Source organism: Copadichromis virginalis, linkage group LG17 (genome assembly GCF_057382275.1).
Source record: "Copadichromis virginalis isolate Kocher_CV1m ecotype Utaka linkage group LG17, C_Virginalis_male_GT1.1, whole genome shotgun sequence".
Classification (NCBI taxonomy): domain Eukaryota; kingdom Metazoa; phylum Chordata; class Actinopteri; order Cichliformes; family Cichlidae; genus Copadichromis; species Copadichromis virginalis.
Window position 1 is genome coordinate 9632343 of NC_140634.1, and position 18070 is coordinate 9650412.

At 41.6% G+C, this 18070-nt stretch overlaps 2 protein-coding genes across 8 annotated transcripts in view; both read right to left on the reverse strand.

Moving 5' to 3' along the window:
• LOC146688981 (uncharacterized) overlaps window positions 1–18070 on the reverse strand; it is a 94557-nt gene that overhangs the window by 41317 nt on the left and 35170 nt on the right. For all 7 annotated transcript variants that reach the window (XM_085435900.1, XM_085435899.1, XM_085435896.1 and 4 more), the window contains exon 2: window positions 6006–6307. In XM_085435900.1, coding sequence (XP_085292026.1) covers window positions 6006–6307 — 302 coding nt within the window. The remainder of the gene's footprint in view (window positions 1–6005; window positions 6308–18070) is intronic.
• Window positions 42–2664, reverse strand: sox2 (SRY-box transcription factor 2). Its single transcript, XM_085435895.1, has one exon. The coding sequence runs from the start codon at window positions 2090–2092 to the stop codon at window positions 1130–1132; it is 963 nt and encodes a 320-aa protein (XP_085292021.1). The 5' UTR covers window positions 2093–2664; the 3' UTR covers window positions 42–1129.

Below are 18070 nucleotides of genomic sequence, written 5' to 3' on the forward strand. Positions count from 1 at the left end.
CAGTGATGAATCAAATCAAAACTCAAACAATTTCAAGTATCCAAATTTCCAAAATTTATTCATTTCAAACTGCATATTGAAAAAAAAATATATACTCAGCTGAAATTGTAACTGTTATAAGGATGGTATTAGTTCCAGTATATATACATGGAGTGGTTGGCTGTTCTGCGTACAGGCCACAATTCTTAAAATACAACTACGGGAATGAAAAAAAAAAACCCAAAACAATTTTTCTTCTTTTTGAAATAAAAACTTAAAATATCACAGGAAATATACAGAAATTGTACAAATCAATTAGAAAATAAAAAATAAAAAGTACAAGCGTCATATACCTCTAACAGATGAAAAGTGGGAGACGGAAATATAAATTAAGAACCTATATTTTAAGCTGCATTGAGAGGAAAAACAAAAAAGGCGTCGTTTTTTTAATATATATATATTTTTTCCAAGAAATAAAATGTTTAGTAATGCTGCCTTTAAAAATGAAAACAACAACAACAACAAAAAGAGCAGTTTTACCTGCTTCGTTTCATGTCCCCTTTTTCTTTCCAGTGTTGTGAAGTGTTAAATGAGCTCCCATAAGAATTTCAGCTCTGCTATCTTTCACTTTTTTTGTTTTTTTTATATTTTTATCTGCAGAACTGGCGTTGCTTTATATAAAACAGGAAAAATGAAACAAATCGAAGAAAAAAAAGAGAAATAGAAAAAGAAATATGCAACCTTTTGCAGTTTAACAAACAAATTTCGTCTGATTGTAATGTTTCTTTGATAAATACTGTACAAAAGGGTGATTGCAATAATAAAACATTTTTTGATTGCGACTCCCACTTTCTAAAGTCTTCCAAACTTCATCCGTCAGTGAAAGGGGGTGGGGATGGTGGCTGTGGCGGTGGTGGGGGATCTCCTACCGTTCCTCTAGAGCTTCCTTAGAATAAAATGTGAGACAAAAAAAAGACAAAATAAAAAAGAGTCGTGTGTCCCTTTTTTCTTTTTCTTGGAGACTTCTATACAACTTTTCCCACCCCGAAATTTTTCTGTACAAAAATAGTCCAACGTTAAGTAGTCCACAGTTTCTCTTATAAAAGTTCTTTCTCTTTCTCTCTCCTTTTCTTTCTTGCTTTCATGTCTCTTACATGTGTGTTAACGGCAGCGTGCCGTTGATCGTCGTCCCGGGCACGGCGCTCTGGTAGTGCCCGGACATGTGTAGCCTGGTCTGGGCGGTCGGTTCGCTGACCTCCGCCCCGGGCAGGTACATGCTGATCATGTCTCTCAGATCCCCGCTTTGGCAGCCCGGGGCGGCCCTGTGGGATGACGAGGTGACAACGGGCGGGCTGGAGCTGCTGGACTCGGACTTCACCACCGAGGATGGCCCCATGGAGCCCAGGGCGGTCATCCCTGGCGTGGTTTGCTGGGAATAGGACATGGAGTATGTCGGGGAGCCGTTCATATAGCTCTGGGAGCTGGTCATGGAGTTGTACTGCAGGGCGCTCATATCGTAGCGGTGCATGGACTGCATCTGGCTCGGGTTGTGCGCGTTCAGCCCCGGGTGCTGGTAACCCAGCTGGTCCTGCATCATGCCGTAGCCCCCGTTGGTCCAGCCGTTCATGTGCGCGGCGTAGCTGTCCATGCGCTGGTTCACTCCGCCGCCCAGCCCGGCCCCGACCCCGACCCCGGTCCCCATCCCGTTGCCTCCCGGAGCCAGCAGCCCACCGGGCAAGGTGTACTTGTCCTTCTTCATGAGGGTCTTGGTTTTCCGCCGGGGCCGGTATTTGTAATCCGGGTGCTCCTTCATGTGCAGGGCCCGCAGTCTCTTGGCTTCGTCGATGAAAGGTCTTTTCTCGCTCTCCGACAGGAGTTTCCACTCTGCGCCCAGCCTCTTACTTATCTCCGAGTTGTGCATTTTGGGGTTTTCTTGCGCCATCTTCCTCCTCTGTCCCCGGGACCACACCATGAAGGCGTTCATGGGTCTCTTGACCCGCTCGGGGCTGTTTTTCTGGTTGTTGCCGGTGCCGGACGTGTTGGTGTTGCCCGTGCCCCCCGTGTTGGTCTGGGGAGCTGGGGGCTTCAGTTCAGTCTCCATCATGTTATACATCGGGAACAGATTTTTAATTTCAAAAAAGTTGAATCCCAGAAAAAAAATGTTAAAAAACAAAGAAGCCAAGAGAAAAACTCCAGCAGCCAAAGGAGCGGACAGTGAGGAGCGAGCAGGGCTGCAGCGAAAAGTTACCTGCCGGGATTTCTCTATGCAACTTTTCTCTGGACAAAAACAACAAGCATCAAGCCGCTTCTCTCCACACACACACACGCATATACACACACACGCGCACACACACACAGAGACACGCACACACAGGCTCACGCACACACACAGACACTCGCTCTGTTTTCCTCTCTCTCTCCCTCTCAGCGCGCAGAGAGAGAGCCTTCTTCCAAAACAGCTCCCCGCTAATGTTGTGTCCACAAAACTTCTCCCGTCGCTTCTCCGAAAACGAGCGTCAACAAACCCGCACTTTTTCGCCTCTGTCCGCCCGAGCCGAGCCGTGACAACTCCGGATAGTTTGTGAAACAAGTTAATAGACAACCATTCATGCGACCGGGGGCTGTCAGCGTATAAATGGGTTCGACTCGGCCAATCAGAGCCGGCCTTTTTCCCAGCGACACGCCAATGGGAGACCTTAATTAGCATAAAGGGGCGGAGTCTGCCTGCCCCAGACACACACAGAGAGAGCCACACACACATACACAGGGTGCCCATATGGCCAATACCAAGTACATATTTACTATTTCCAGGCTGATGGGGATTTTTCTGTGGGAACATGTTAATGGGAGCACTTGATGATTATTTCCACACTTCATACTGAGAGAGCGCGTGATGCAGAAGCGAGAAAGTGGCTGCTTGCAAACTTTTAGCCCCACACAGAAAGTTAAAGTTGGATAAAAAACTAAACAGAATAAATGACAGTATAAACGTTCAGGAAATGATTTTTAGAGCCTTTAGACTTTACTTCTAACAACAAATCCACAGCTGGGAGTCAAACGCACATGCGCAACTATCAAACATGTTCAGCATCATTCGACCCTAAAGGTGGAGACAGCGTCCGACACAAGCCACAGCCTGCGGGAGCTAACCCTCGTCCCCAAAATCGAAAAGTCACTCATTCCCCTCCGCTTACAACAATCGCTCACCAACACCACCACCCACATCCATCAGAACAAAAGCACAACAACACTTAAATAAACTTTGTTAGTTAACTCAAAGCATCGAATGACTGTGTGTCTGAGTGTGTGTGTGCGTTTGTGAGTGTGTGTGCGTATGAAGGAGGGAGGGCCGGGGGGTTATGAGCTGGTTTTTAGCGTTGAAAAGAGGAAAGGTAATCCAAGATGTTTCCCCCCCCTTTTTGTCCCTTTTAGTGAAGTTGAATGCCAACACACAGAAGGCAGACGGGCTCATCTCAGCACAAATAAGCGCTTTTTTGTTTGGGATGTTGTCGCTACATCTGTCCGGACAAAGACCCTACTCCACGTCACTTCCACTGCGAGTGCTGCTGTTGTTGTTAGGGCTTTGTAGTGTGTGTAAGAGAGAGCGAGAGAGAGAGAGGGCGAAGTAAGGCCTTACCGGGGGACGCGAGGAGGGGGAGAAATAAAGGTGAGGAATATTTTAAGATAAAGTGTGTTTGCACAAAAGGCGCAGCTCATTCAGTGAGCCCGAACGAGCGTGTCAGCCAAATAAAGTGTGTGTGAGTGTGTGAGAGACAGAGGGGGGGCGGGGGGGGGGCGGCGGGGGGGGGGGGGGGGGGTAGAGAGAGAGAGAGAGAGAGAGAGGAAAGAGCGGCCTCCACCTGCTTCACCTCAGGCCGAAGCAGGCCGAGATTACCGTGTAGGGAAACACATGCCGCAGAGTGCGAAACTATCAGGCTTTAGAGTCTCTGGGAGGAAAAAAAAAGTTTTTGTTGCGGGGAGGGGTCTGTGCTGGAAGTGTTAGTTTCACTTGTTTTAGTTCTTTCTCTCTCCCCCCCCGCGCTCAAACTGTATTTGAGGTGCCCAGAGCCTCTGTGCTGCGTGACACCAGTGCCGCCTAGTGGAGAACACGGGACCTACACGCGACTGCAAAACTTGAGGGGAGTAGAGGATGAGTTAGAAGTTCAGTTCAACGCCAAGGAAATGCTTAAAAAAGAAGAGTCTAAAAACCTCAGTATTTTTTTTTATCACAAAAACCGCCCTTAGACAAAAAAATATATACTGAATATATTGTAATAAAAAAGCTCCGAAAAACCCGAGTCACCTGTCACACATCTCCTGGCCTGGATCGCTAAGCCAGAGAGTCACGATAATTAAAGAGAGATGAAGTCCACACACCTGAAAAAATTCCGTTTCAACCAGATGAAATCCCAACTGAAAGTCAACATATCGGGCCTTATTATGACGATTTTCTGTTGTTTTTGTTTTTAATCATTTGATAATAAATAGAGGAGCGGATCCCCCACGCACCCACCCCTTCCCTCGTGCACTCATTATGCCGGCCCCCGGCAACCTTACATAAGATTCATCTTGTGCTTAAAAGGCTGCGAGAGGCGACACATGCAGCTCGGTCCATTCTAATGCAAGGTTGAAATGGGCCGCTCGGCTGCTATCTGCATCTGAGTGTGTTCCCCCTACCTCTAATCTGCTTATGATAATAAAGGAACAGCGGGGCTCTGCGGTTCTCTGAAAGCAGGCCCCAGCCAGTCGGGAATGGCCCCATGCATCCGCAATCATCCTGAATTTGTTTAACAAAAAAAAAAAAAAAAGAAGAAGAAGAAGAAGAAGGAAAAAAAGGGAGAAACCAGTGGGGCGGCCCCCTCGGACCACTTGTAAGCCCCCATGGTATATTCACCAGGTTTGGGGTGAAAAACTGCAAACACGCAGCGGGCTGTGAAGCTAAAAATGCTGTTTATGTGGTTGCACCAATTTAGGTGACGTAATCTCTGCAAGAGTATTTTTTAAAAACAAGTATGGGTGGAAAATGATTCAAGTATCTCCTGTCAGAATCCTTCTACAGAGGATCTCAATGATCAGAGTTTACCGGTGACAATTTTCAAATGCAACACATGGCAAAATCTATGAAGGGATTTACTCCCGTTACAGTGAAACAAAATAAAAACCACATTTGTTGTTTCAGGTGAAATAAACTTCTTTTTTTTGTTTTTGCTTTTTGTTTTTTGCCACAAGGGCTAAAGAAGCAAACAAGAAATAATCTAAGCAGAATCTTCACCATAATTAATAACGCGAATAATACAAAATACATGAAGAGATTGTTTTACACACACACACACACACACACACACACACACACACACACACACACACACACACACATATATATATATATATATATATATATATATATAAAATCAAGCAGGTTAAATATTTAAACACGATTTGCTGTTGATTTTTTAAATGACAGAACTAAAAATGTCAAAGTGAATTAAATAAATTCGATTATATGGTCAAGCTTCTAAAGTTTAAAGACATTGCAAAACTGAACTGATGTCATTAAACATAAAAGACATCGAGGAATTATGAAAAAAAGAAGATACAATGTAAGAAAATGTGAAATGTAAGTAAAATGTAAACGTGGATTTACTGTAAATTTATGGCGGTCCGAATACAGTAAGCACAGAGGCGCGTAAATTAAGCCTGTAAGTAACAACAATAAGCCGGGGTTGGTTTGGAACACAGCTCAGAGCAAATACTATGATACTCGTGAGTTTTTAAAATAAAAAATTAGAATGTGTTTTTATATTTTTATCAAGCTAAATCAATTTAAATAATTTTTAAATGTAAATGATTTTTGAGCTACACGAAAACCAAACCGGCCGACAACAACACAGACAGTCAGTCAAGCTCATGATTCCAGGCAGTGTCATTCCACAACACTGTTTTATACACACACACACTGACACACACACGCACACGCACACACCAACACGCACAGGGCTTCTCCACTCCGCCGCACTCCAACTTACTGCCAGTTTGGGAGTTGTCTTCCTCTCGTCTTGATTGGCAGAAATTAAACAAGTTGCCATGTCGCTCAGCCTCCTTCGTCTCTATCTCTCCCACCGCTGATGGAGCCTCAGCCTGTCCGGGGCAGAGCTCCAGTCGCCGGCACCCAGCCCGCACTTTCCGTTCGTATCCCCCCCGACCCGAGCCACCAACCACCAACACCTGGTAGTCCGTGCGCTTTCGGTGCGCGATTGTCGGCGTGCAGATCCCGGCGTGCAGCCCCGTCGTCTGTCTGGAGCTCTCCGCTGTCTCCTCTCCGCTAGCCCTGCAACAAGAAAAAGCCGTTTATGGCGACACACAATGTGAAAAGGGGGCCGATTTAAAAAGGAGAAGAATGCAAGCAAGAACAACAAAAGTCAGTTATAGCAAAGTCTGTGCCTCTCCTCTCCTATCTTCCACCCCCTAGCTTAGCCCACATAATGAGCAGGAAAAAGCTTTATATTTTGTTCACTGGGTATTCACAGATAATTTGAAGCCATTGTTTCTGCCACAGATGGTTCTTTTTAATACAATAACGGTGCTCTTTGTGAATAGCGAGCCCACAATAAAAATCTAAAGCGTCCTCCTGAATAACCATTTTGTTCTCTCTTGTATAGGCCGAACAAAAGCGCCAGTGAGGTAATGGCCTGCCTTATTGAAAGCCTCAGAATGGGGATTTGATAAAGATTTTTTTTCGCTCCTTTTTTCCTTCTTCTTCTTCTTTTTTTTTCTTTTTGCAAAGTACACGGCAATGTCAAAGAGAAACTGACACGGGATAAAAAGGAGGGGGGAAAAGGCTGGAAAAAGTGCTTGCAGTTGCAGATTGCAAAGATATTATTATTATTATTATTATTATTATTATTATTATTATTATGATAACTGGATTATAACTGGCAGAAGTCAGATGTGAGGGGCTGTGTTGCAGAGCTGCAGCAGAGCAGGTCAGGTGCATGTTCCTTTTTTTTTCTTTTTTCTTTTTTTTTTTTTTACAATGGAGCTTAAATCCAGAATACATTAGCTTCCAGAGGTCTGCTGTGGATTTTGCACAGGGTGTGTCAACTTCTGGACTCCACACAATTAAGTGTCCAGGGTGCAAAATAGCAGCAAACCCTTCTCACTTCTCACTACACAATCACAGAGCAAAGATAAATAAATAATAATAATATTGCATGACCTTAAAGTGCTTATAACTATAACTGGGAAATGTCATAAATGCATGGGTGTTAATGGGAAAAGGGGCGGGGGTGACTCATGTAACATGGTAATGTTGAGATGCTTGCCTATAGGCCTATAGGATGGTTCTTGCAGAAGTGTGCAAGACCCCCTGCACACACACCCACCCACACACACACACACACACACACACACACACACACACACACACACACACACAGTCTTGATGTAATTCGTAATTAACTCATGGCTAATCAATAAAGCGTTTAACACAACGCACAATGGACACACAGGGGATGATCCCCAAGCCAAACATATTGGATGTCACTGATCGTTACAAGGTGAGGACACCCTGTCTGTCACACAGGGTTGGAGGGTGAGGGTGGGGGCAGCTGGAGAAGATTGCAAAGGAGAGGAGAGGGGGCATGAATGGCAGGATGGAGAGAAGGGCAGAGAGATGAAAAGGTGAGAAGGAGATGCAAGGAGAGAATCACATTTCAAACTCACCGAATCAGCCCCCCAACACACACACACACACACACACACACACACACACACACACACACACACACACACACACACACACACACACACACATATGATATGTACTTATCAATGACATCAGTGAATAATGGATTAAGAAGAAGGCTTCACTCATGCCTCCTGACAAAGTTCATTCATTCATCAGTTCATAAGATGAGAAAAATGCTATTAAGGCTGATAATAACAAACAAGATGAGAGCATTTGGAAAGTTTGGTGTCATCAGCACAAGCTTTTCTCAGTCTGCTGGTATTCTTTCACTGTGAAGCAGGACTCTTTTGCTACAAGCACCATCTTCTTCAAATGCCTTAATTTCAAAAGCAAGAGCTCAAACTTTTTTCCTTTTTTTACATTTGTATGAACTAAATGAGTTTCTCTCCAAAGTAGAAACGCAATGTGTGCACACAGTTAGTGTGCTTGTTGAATCTACGATCAGCTGTGACAGGAAGTGGGTGGGGGTGGGGGTTTGTTTAACAACAGGTTCTGCATGAACTCATTTGTATTCTTATTTTAAAGAAATAAATACCTAGTTACTTTCATTTTGTGTGTCTTTTATTTGAAAACAATAACCCAGTAGCATTTTTATGCCCTCGTAAAATCACTTGCACACAGGCTAAGCGATTCTCTAGAACTTTGCTTGAAAAGACAGAAACTCAAGCATCAGAAAATCTGAAATGCACCTAGTGTGCATGCACCGCAAACACTGTCTGAGCTCGTAACACAATTACATCTGCATTTAGGTATAAAAAGAGGTGGAGTTTTACTCAAAAGGTGTAAAAGAAAAACCAAACACAAAGTGATGACCAATAGGAGCAAAGGCCTAAAAGGCATCCAGAGAGAGAGAGGAAAAAAGAAGAGAAAAGCACAAGAGCAAGATTTAAAGAGGAAAACATGGCGGAGAGAAAGCGAGAGGGGATCAGCGCTCTCAGTGTGAATAAGCTTAGCTGCAACGAAGCACAACTCTCTGGCTTTATCTGATCAGTCTGTGCCATGTAGTCTAAATCACAGCCATACCACTCATATTAGAAGAGCCGGAGCACTTTTAATTATAAACCCATCCACAGGGGCCGGAGAATATGATAGCATGTTTGAAAAACTGGAACCAGAGAGAGCGAGAGACAGAGAGAGCGGGAGAGTTCACTGGCACCATGAGAGCTTTTTAGAACGACCAGCATCATCACTGAATACTAATGCATTTTACCTTGAGGCTGACCATTAACATACACAAAGCAAACGGCCACACACAGACACATATTTATGCTCTCAAAGACATTCAATCAGATGCATATTACACATACATGCCTGCATTTCAATATGCATGAGCGCGTATGTGGTGCTGTTTTGTTTGTGTGTGTTTTGTTGGGTTTTTTTCCAGCTCGGCCTAATGGGAGAACCACGGTGCTGCCCCCAACCCCCAGCCCCTCATGTGTCTGCATAACATGTGTGTGTTTGTGTCTGTGTGATGCAGACACACTGACACAGTAATCAGTGAAAAGGGAAGGCCCTGGATGAAGGAGACGTGGCCAACCAGCTGTCAATCACGCTACAAACACAAACATTACAGCACAAATACCCATTTATTAGCACCAATAAACTCGTCCTTGAGAAGAAATAGTAACATCGCTGGAAGGCTTTTTTTTTCTCCTTTTTTTTTTTGAGGATCATGGGTCACTGCGCAATGTTTTCAGGACTACCTAAACTACGTTCAGTATTACGAGTTCAAGTCTTTTTTTTTCTCAGTTTAAGCCATTCTCCTTCCTGCCTCTCATCATCGAGTATCATGCCATGATACTTATAACCTCAAAAGGTATCAGCAAGGCAATTTACGCCACATTCAAAGGCAAATCTAAGCCTCCTTTGCTATAAATCTCTTTATATGATGATGCCATTTTAACACTTTCATGTTTACCTGAAATTGACCGAAAGAAAGCACAAGAAGTTGAAAGTAGAATTTGACGGGGCTCGACAGATTGAACCAACTTCAGCAAAAGAGCTGTCGGCTGTGGCGACATCACCAGACACGAAGAAGCATGCCAAAAATAGCAAAATCCTCAATTTTACTAAACAAACAGTTAAAAACATTGAAATTGTTACATTTTGTGAAATCAGCAAGGCACGTAAAAAGAGACGAGTTAGAAACAACATCTCTCTCGTTACTAAAAAAGGCGCTCCCACACTTGTTTATTAACGATGTCACAAAGCCTCACGTTACAGTTGGGTCTCTTAAAAGAACCACACTCATCTATTGCACAGCATTTTGAGTGACAAATCCACCTCTGTGGTGCCAGAGAACAGAAGGTGATTGAAGGTTTCTGCAGCAGACTCTGCAGAGTAACCGGCCTGTGGCTGTCCCGCTCCTCCGCATGATGTAATGCCCAGCTTTGATGTTGCTTTCAAGTTTGAGAGTGGACAGACAACTTTTCAAAAAAGAAATAAAAAAAAAAAAAGAAGAATAAGAAGAAGAGGTCTGAAAATGCTAGAGTGGACATAAATTTCCATATGCGGACAGCATTTTAAAAGTTATCTGCCACAATGTGGACATGGTCGGACTTTGAGAAGCGCAGGGCACGAAGCTGTGGAGTTTGAGGATTAAAGCTTTGAAGATACTAAAATGCTGACCGCCAGAAGAAGGGAGGTGGCTGGTCAGTCCTGCAGCTGTTTGTTCAGGAGGCAGGCAGGAACACATACGGACACAGCTGTCAGATATTTGCTGAGCAACACAATATAGTGGCATCTCATTAATGAAGAATGCAACACAAACTGTTTAAACACAGAAGCACAAAGAGCGTCCTTTTGTAGGCCACCACGCTCTTTAGCTATAGTTCATGTTACAGGACTGTGTCAGCATTAATGCAGTCTCAGTGGAAGCTCGTTTCCCCCACTGAAAGGAAAAAAAGGCTTCCATAACAAAAAATTTTGAGTTAATAAGTCAAAAATTTGAAAAAAAAACAGCTTTTCAGGTAGTGGGTTGAAATTTTGAGCTAGCTAGCAGCCAATCAGGAAGGTCTGTGAAGGACATCATTTCCTTGTTACCTGGATGGCGATGGTGTTAAAATGCCTTCTGTAGCTGCATAAAAGGTTTAGAGTCAGTGAGTTCATGTCAAAGTACTGGACAGCTAATATCTTCAAGGTAGCAAGGAAATGACTTCTTAACACTAAATCGTCGTTTCTAAGACGATGTATTCTAGATATTTAGTAATTAACTGACTCTTCCTCTTAAACCACCATGAAAGACAGTTTGCACTCACAGTTTTGAATGAAATATCTTTCAGCCAATTTTAATAAATGTAACACAATTATATCTATTCTAAGAATAATAATAACTTTGGAGAGTCACAGACTTTTTAAAAATCTATAATTCTCTGCTAATTAACAAATACCTTCATTTGAGATTTTTTCTTTAACAGGGTGCATACAGGTAAACATTCTAACATAAATAAAAGCATTGCAACAGATGTCAAACAAGATAACCAAAACACTAGTTAGATTCTTAAAGTCATGATCTAGCAGTGCAAACCAATGACTTTATGTTAAATCTCTGGTTGTTTGGAGCTAATTAAAAATGCAACAAAACTATTAGAATAAGTTACGCACTCTAACATATTACCATACCAGTGTTAGCATTAACACTAATCACTGCTGTGCAGGCTGAGCTTAGCCTCAAGTTTGTACAGCTGTAAACTCACTTCCGAAACGTTGCTGTTTATTCATTCTGATCATGTTTTGTTTCTCTACAGTCACAGACTATCCTATATGATTATCACTGTTCTGAACAAAACCACCAAGCTCATTTTTCGCCTCCCACTGGCTCTTTCACTGATGTAGAAAACGCTGGAAATGTTGTTCCAACTATGGCCAAGAAGCTAATCCAGAAAATGGAGGTGATAATGACAGAGTGCATGACATGACATGACAATGATTCTGCAATAACTATGCACTGAAAAACAATCGTCTATGCTATATTACAATACTTCACTGAAGAAATTACAAACACCCCTAAGAAGGCAAAACATAGAAATGGTTTCATTATACGAGGGAAACACTCACAAAAACCTGAATTATAATACCTGTTGGAGAATTCTTACATAGCAAAGACGATATTCAAAAGTCAACTTTCAGTTAAAAAAGTTTCTTAAACCTTGTTTTGTATTTTAAGTCACAATTTCTAAACTGTACAGATGGGTGAGTCTATATAGTTTCCATGCCCTAGTTACTGGCATTATTAGAGTTCATTTAGATGACGCTTAACTACCCAATCCACTCTTTAAGTCTGACATCATTAAGTCAACATCCAAACTCCGCTTCTGGTCCCAAAGTCAAACAAACACTGCGGCATCACGGTGAGTTATAAACTGTCTAAAATGAAATCTTTAATAAAATGATATGTTTTAGTTTGACGTTAGCAGGGAGTTAGCTCGCTACTTTCCATCTAAAGATGATATTCCATGTTCTGACTGAAGGATTTCTGAAAAATTAAAATGTACACCTCTGATATCACTTTCGACATAAATGCAGATAGAAAACTAAACAGCAGTGACGTTTGTGGGGTTACTGAAGTTGGACTAGCTGGTATATAATGATGTGCTACGTCGTTGCTAGCGCCACAGCTAGGGTTAGCATAATGTAAACACATTAGCACAGTGAAGCTGGAGGATGAACACTAATGTTTTTTCCACCCACATGAGGGTTTCCGATGGTTAGGGACAAATGCAATTGCATGGTAGGATGCTGTAAACGGACTGAACTTCAATCGGGAGAACAACTGAGATAATCTATTTACAATGCAAGGTTAGTCATTAATATACTGCTGCATGGGCTGGGCTGTAGTTACACCGTAAAGTTTTAAAAACTGAGCTTTAAAACATGCTGTCGATGAATAGTGTAATAAAAACCGATAGAGACCGACAGTGATCACTGACTTTTTGTGCAGATTAAATAGAACAAGATACAAAAGCATTAAAACATGTTAAAAACAGAACCTTAATAAAAACAGTGTAATTTGGACCCAGGGTTCTTACATCATCACTTAACAAGTGGATAACTGCTCAAATGAGCCTAGGATTACCCAAGCTGGTGACTAAGTTGTGAGTTTTGCCTCTAAAAGGACTTTGGTGTGAGCTATCATTACTATCCATTTTAATAATGTGCCAGTCCAGTTTTTTTAGCTTTCTTCCCACTGTCCACCATTTCCCCTTTATAAGTTTCTTTCCTGTTCTTCAACACAAGTTAAGGCTCAATCACACCAATGCAAAAATAAGACTACCACATTCTTGTAAAAAAAAAAAGTTGGCTGCATTTAATTTTGTTGTTCCCTGACACCGACTGAAACAGTGGCCAACATGTCTCCCAGGGGTTGAGGGTGTTGCATGCTCAACCTCTGGGTGACCACTTTTGTTTGCAAGGAGATTGTACAGGTCGCCATGTAGTGAGGGAACCTGTCTCCAAACAATCGTGGTTACACTTGGAGTGATGGCAATCACTCTCAGACAGAATGACAAAGCTTTGCAAATATTTGCTGTCTAAAAGCAGACAGATTTTCATCATGTTGCAATCCGTCTGCACCAAGGAGCACGATATATATATATATATATATATATATAGATAGATAGATAGATAGATAGATAGATAGATAGATAGATAGATAGATAGATAGATAGATAGATAGATAGATAGATAGATAGATAGATAGATAGATAGATAGATAGATAGATAGAGATATTTATAACATTTATTTATAACAGTGATCAAAGTCAAGTTGATCAAGTATGTCAAACAGCAAAATGAGATAAAGATAATCTAAGATTTCTTTGTGTTCTTTTTAATTGCTGTGGTTCGTCTTTTCCTGAATTAAAGAAGCATCTGTGTGCAGGGGATGGCCTGACCTGACAAAAACCAACACCACTCTGAATTTAGAACAAGCTATCTGTGGATTACATCTCTACATACCGAGATCAGCATGACATAAAAACTCCAATTAAACGAGCAGTTAAATGTCACTGTGTAGGAATGACAAACCCAAACAGGGTTAGATTTCAGATTAAACATGACATTTGCCTGGCTGCACAAGTGAATGCTGTCACCACTACAAATTATCTGGATGATGATTAAAATGGCATTTTAGCTCATTTAGTGTTTATGGATAGTTTTCATAATGTTTTTATTGCTAACTTGCACAACTTAAAGGCTTCATCATGTTAAACAAACCACAACAGCTGGTTACAAATGCTCAAATGTCATTTGAATTACAGGACTACATGACCGATATCATAAATTAGAAGCATCAAATTCAAATGCCTGAGGAAAAGTGAAGTAAGATATTCAGTTACTGGCATCATATTAAAATTATGATTTTATAATAACCAACTAGTTTGCTTGATTGACAGCTAATAATGATCACACCCAGCCAAAATTGGCGTTTGCAAAAATTGATGCGTGTCAGGAAATGCAGCTGATCTGATATGTCAGGGCGTCTGGTGGGACTGCAGTTCACCATTAAGCTAAAAGATAATCTAACCCAAACATCAGTCACGGATCAAGCCAGAGGAAGGACACTTTACTTTGAAATAACTTGAGCTGATTGACGATTATTAGTGATCAAGTCAGATTAGCAGTCAGAGTGAAAGGACAACTCCCATGGTTTGAGTTGCAGTTAAAAATGTACTTCAGCATGCTGAAAGGAGCTGAAAATAAAATCATAGGAATCTGCTTTAGGGCCATCTGCCTCATGGAGAGCCAGAGGATTGAAGTTAACAGAAAATCCAGTCACACTAAAGCAGGTACAATACATACTGATATAAGCTCTAATATCAGTCAATGTAAATTCAGTGCATATATGTCAACGACACCACTCTTAAACAAACACTGAGATTATGTCTTGTGCATTACAAAACCCAACAAGGGGAAAGAGATGAATCCTGGTCTGTCTCCATGTGTCAAAATGTCCATGACATCTTCATGCTAAAATGCTAAAGGTGTAGGTTGCACCAGCCAACCAAAAGTGGAGCCACATCTCAAATGACTATTGCAATCTGAAGTTTATTAAAGCTTCATTAAAAGTAGGCAAAAAATACACACTGTGTGTTATTAGGCTCAGGCAAAGGAGGGAAGTAAGGCCGATAACAGCAGGGACCTCACATGGTGAGTGTGTGACAAATACAGTTAAGCACTCTCTTATACTGGGAAGTGTAAAAGGTGCTATAAGACCACTCACCATTATTGAAATTTACCTGTGCTCTTGGTTTAAATCTGATTTATGATTGCTTTTGGGAACAGACCGGAAATACACCTGACTTCCCGTGTATTGGCTTAACTTCAAACGTCTCATATTGACATTCCCTCACCTGTACAAATCAACATGAGTGCATGGCAAGAACACCAGTCAAGGGAACTAAGAAAATAAGCTCTCCACACTTTGCATGCACAATGGGCTCCAGTTCAAACTCCAACAATTTCTTGGCCTCTTTTGTACACTGAAATATTCACAGACGCAAAATACAGATTTGTCTGTAATATCGCACACATACACACACACACACACACAAACTGCAGCTATATTACAGATGTATACATATAAGATGCTTCACGCTCACTCCATCATACACTCATCTCTCTCCTCTCTCCACTCTCATCTCACTCCCAGCCACCGCTGGTTTTGTTTACAGGCCAATTTGAATGAGAATGAATCTCTCTAATCCACGCCGGCTGCTGCGAGGCCCTGGCCCTTTGTTTGGGATTACTGCAGCTTAGCGCTAGCTAACAATGAGGAGATGAGCAGCTCACCTCATCTCTGCTAATGAAGTGTGGAGAGTCATTTAGCCGGTAGCTAGCTGCTACCGAGCCAGGATGATACCTTCACACGTGCCTGCACGCACACACACTCACGCAGATACATATACGCATTTGTATTTCTACACATGTGAGGACACTAACTGTTGACACTTTGCTTTTGTTCCTCGGTCACACGCTGAGCCTCTCGATCTCAAGTGTTGACCTTAAATACTGTGAAGTATTTAGAAAGTGCGACAAAGGACATGACTACAACTTCTCTGACAATTTCCATGCATAGCCTCGATCATATGTATATGTTCAAGGCTATATGAAGCTTTCATTGTTCTAACCTAAGATGTCTGTTTTTGCACTGTTGCGACAACAATTGTTTGCGGTTTGCCAATTTTAATATTAGTTCAGTAAAATATGCTGAATCTCTTTAAAGATTTTGGGCCTGTTTTGTACCCTATTCTATGTTTGCAATATGAACCTAAAATTCTATTTCTATTTATGGGTTCTACCTTTGTTTCATGCTTTCACAATATATTTGCAAGATAAGTTTGAGAATTTTCAAACCATATTAAATAAAATTTAACAGCAAAGAAATGTGCTTTATGTCAGCTCAAAATGAACAGTGAACGTTGTTCAAACACAGTCCAAATGTGCTGATTTAAACAATATGGCATCACTTCAAGTTTGTGGCCACACGGCTTTCAATTCCAGGCATAATTATTATTTTCAAGGCCCTGCATCTTCCCCTTTCCATAGACTAACCTCCTGAAATATACTGGGCATGGCTGCATGGCAGAAAATCAGATGCAAGAATGGCATACCAATTTTCAAAATAAGAGACTCTAATCCACACTTTAATTTAGAAACTCTCCCAGTGTGCCTTGGAAGGATGCAACAAGGCACAGACACCCATAATACTTGCTGTATAGTTACGCATTAAATCTCTCCAATATCCCCCAGACAATAACTGCAAACTGCATGTCACAGCAACACAGACCTCAACAACTGCCACTAATGGCTTGATTTTAATATGCAGTGTAAACTCAGTATATTGGTTAGCACTCTATAAAAACTGAATGTTTTAGGCTTTAATTGCACTTGGCATGCTCATTATGCTAATATAGTGGATAGCATTTTGACAGTGCAGATCGTGCACAAACGTGGGCCACACTTCTAATCTTTGAGTTCAAGTGTTTTTATTCTCATCATCATTGGTGTGTAACAATAAGCACCTAGCCATGCACTTCACCGTTACAAGCATTTGTAAAAGAATGATTAGGAACCTGCTGACTGCACAACTGCACGATATTTCATATTTTCACAGCTCTGACAATACATGTACAGCCACTCTGAAGTCTTCTTTCTATCCTATGTTTCATTCAAAGTAATTATTATTTAATATTTACTGCAGCTCTACAGATGAAGCTTAATGAGCAGGCCAGCTAGCAACATGTTCTTCGTCATTCTCATCTTCAGGGTGATGAAAGATTTTAGGGGATGGTTTAAATTTATGGTGGAAATGAACTAAAGACATTGAATTTAAGACAACTGAATACTTTCATGCCTTATATTCCTTTTTAACTAATGCCGTCTCTCGCTGTTGTCTGATAAGCTTTCTAATTCATGTACATATTACATGCTATAACTTGCTATCTTCAACTTATCTTATACCTTGTTTTCAGTCTGACTGTACATTGACACATTTGGAAATCTAACTGAAGCATTCCCTTAAAAAACAAACAAACACACAGTAACTGCTGTAAAACATGCAAAACACACACATTTATGCTCACGCTTACTGACTGGTATTTGTGTGTGTGGTGAGGGGTAAGCCATGGTCACCAGGGTAGAGAGGCGTCAAGGCAACAGGAGAATCAGGAAGATTTAAGCCTGGCACAAACACACAGAGATAGCAGCGGTCCACACTGAGAGCATGTTGGCGTGTCTTCTGACAAAGTGACTGAGCCTGGCATCTGATTAGCAGAGAGAGAGAGAGGTGAGGAGAGAGACAGAGACCGAGTGGAGAGGAGAGTTTTGATGTTTATCCAGGTTTGTGGATGAGCATGGCAGGATCAGAGCTCTGTGATTGACTTGGATGGTGAGCGAGGGAATGGCCCGATGTTGGTCACATACCAGGACATTCCCCTGGCCTTTACTTACACACTGGTATATGTGACACGTATGGGTACACACTCAAACACACGCACACACAAACACATGCAAGGTTAAACAAAGGTTAATGAAGGGAAGAGGAAGAACATGCGTGGTAATGTTTATTTAATTTGCTCTCTTCTGATGACATTTAGCACTCTTGATCACAATAATCACTCTGTTGTCGTCTACATAGTGCACACTTGAAGCTATCTTGTTCAAAAGTGTTTGCTCTTGGGTTTATTTTCTTGATTTATTCATTGATGGATTTGGCGAATAAAAAGTTTAAAATGTGTGTGTGTTTGTGTGTGTATGTGTGTGAAGGGGAAGAAGCAGATTGTCCTCAATTGTCCTATACAAAACGCAGCAGCCAGACTACTAACTCGCTCTAGCAAGCGAGCTCAC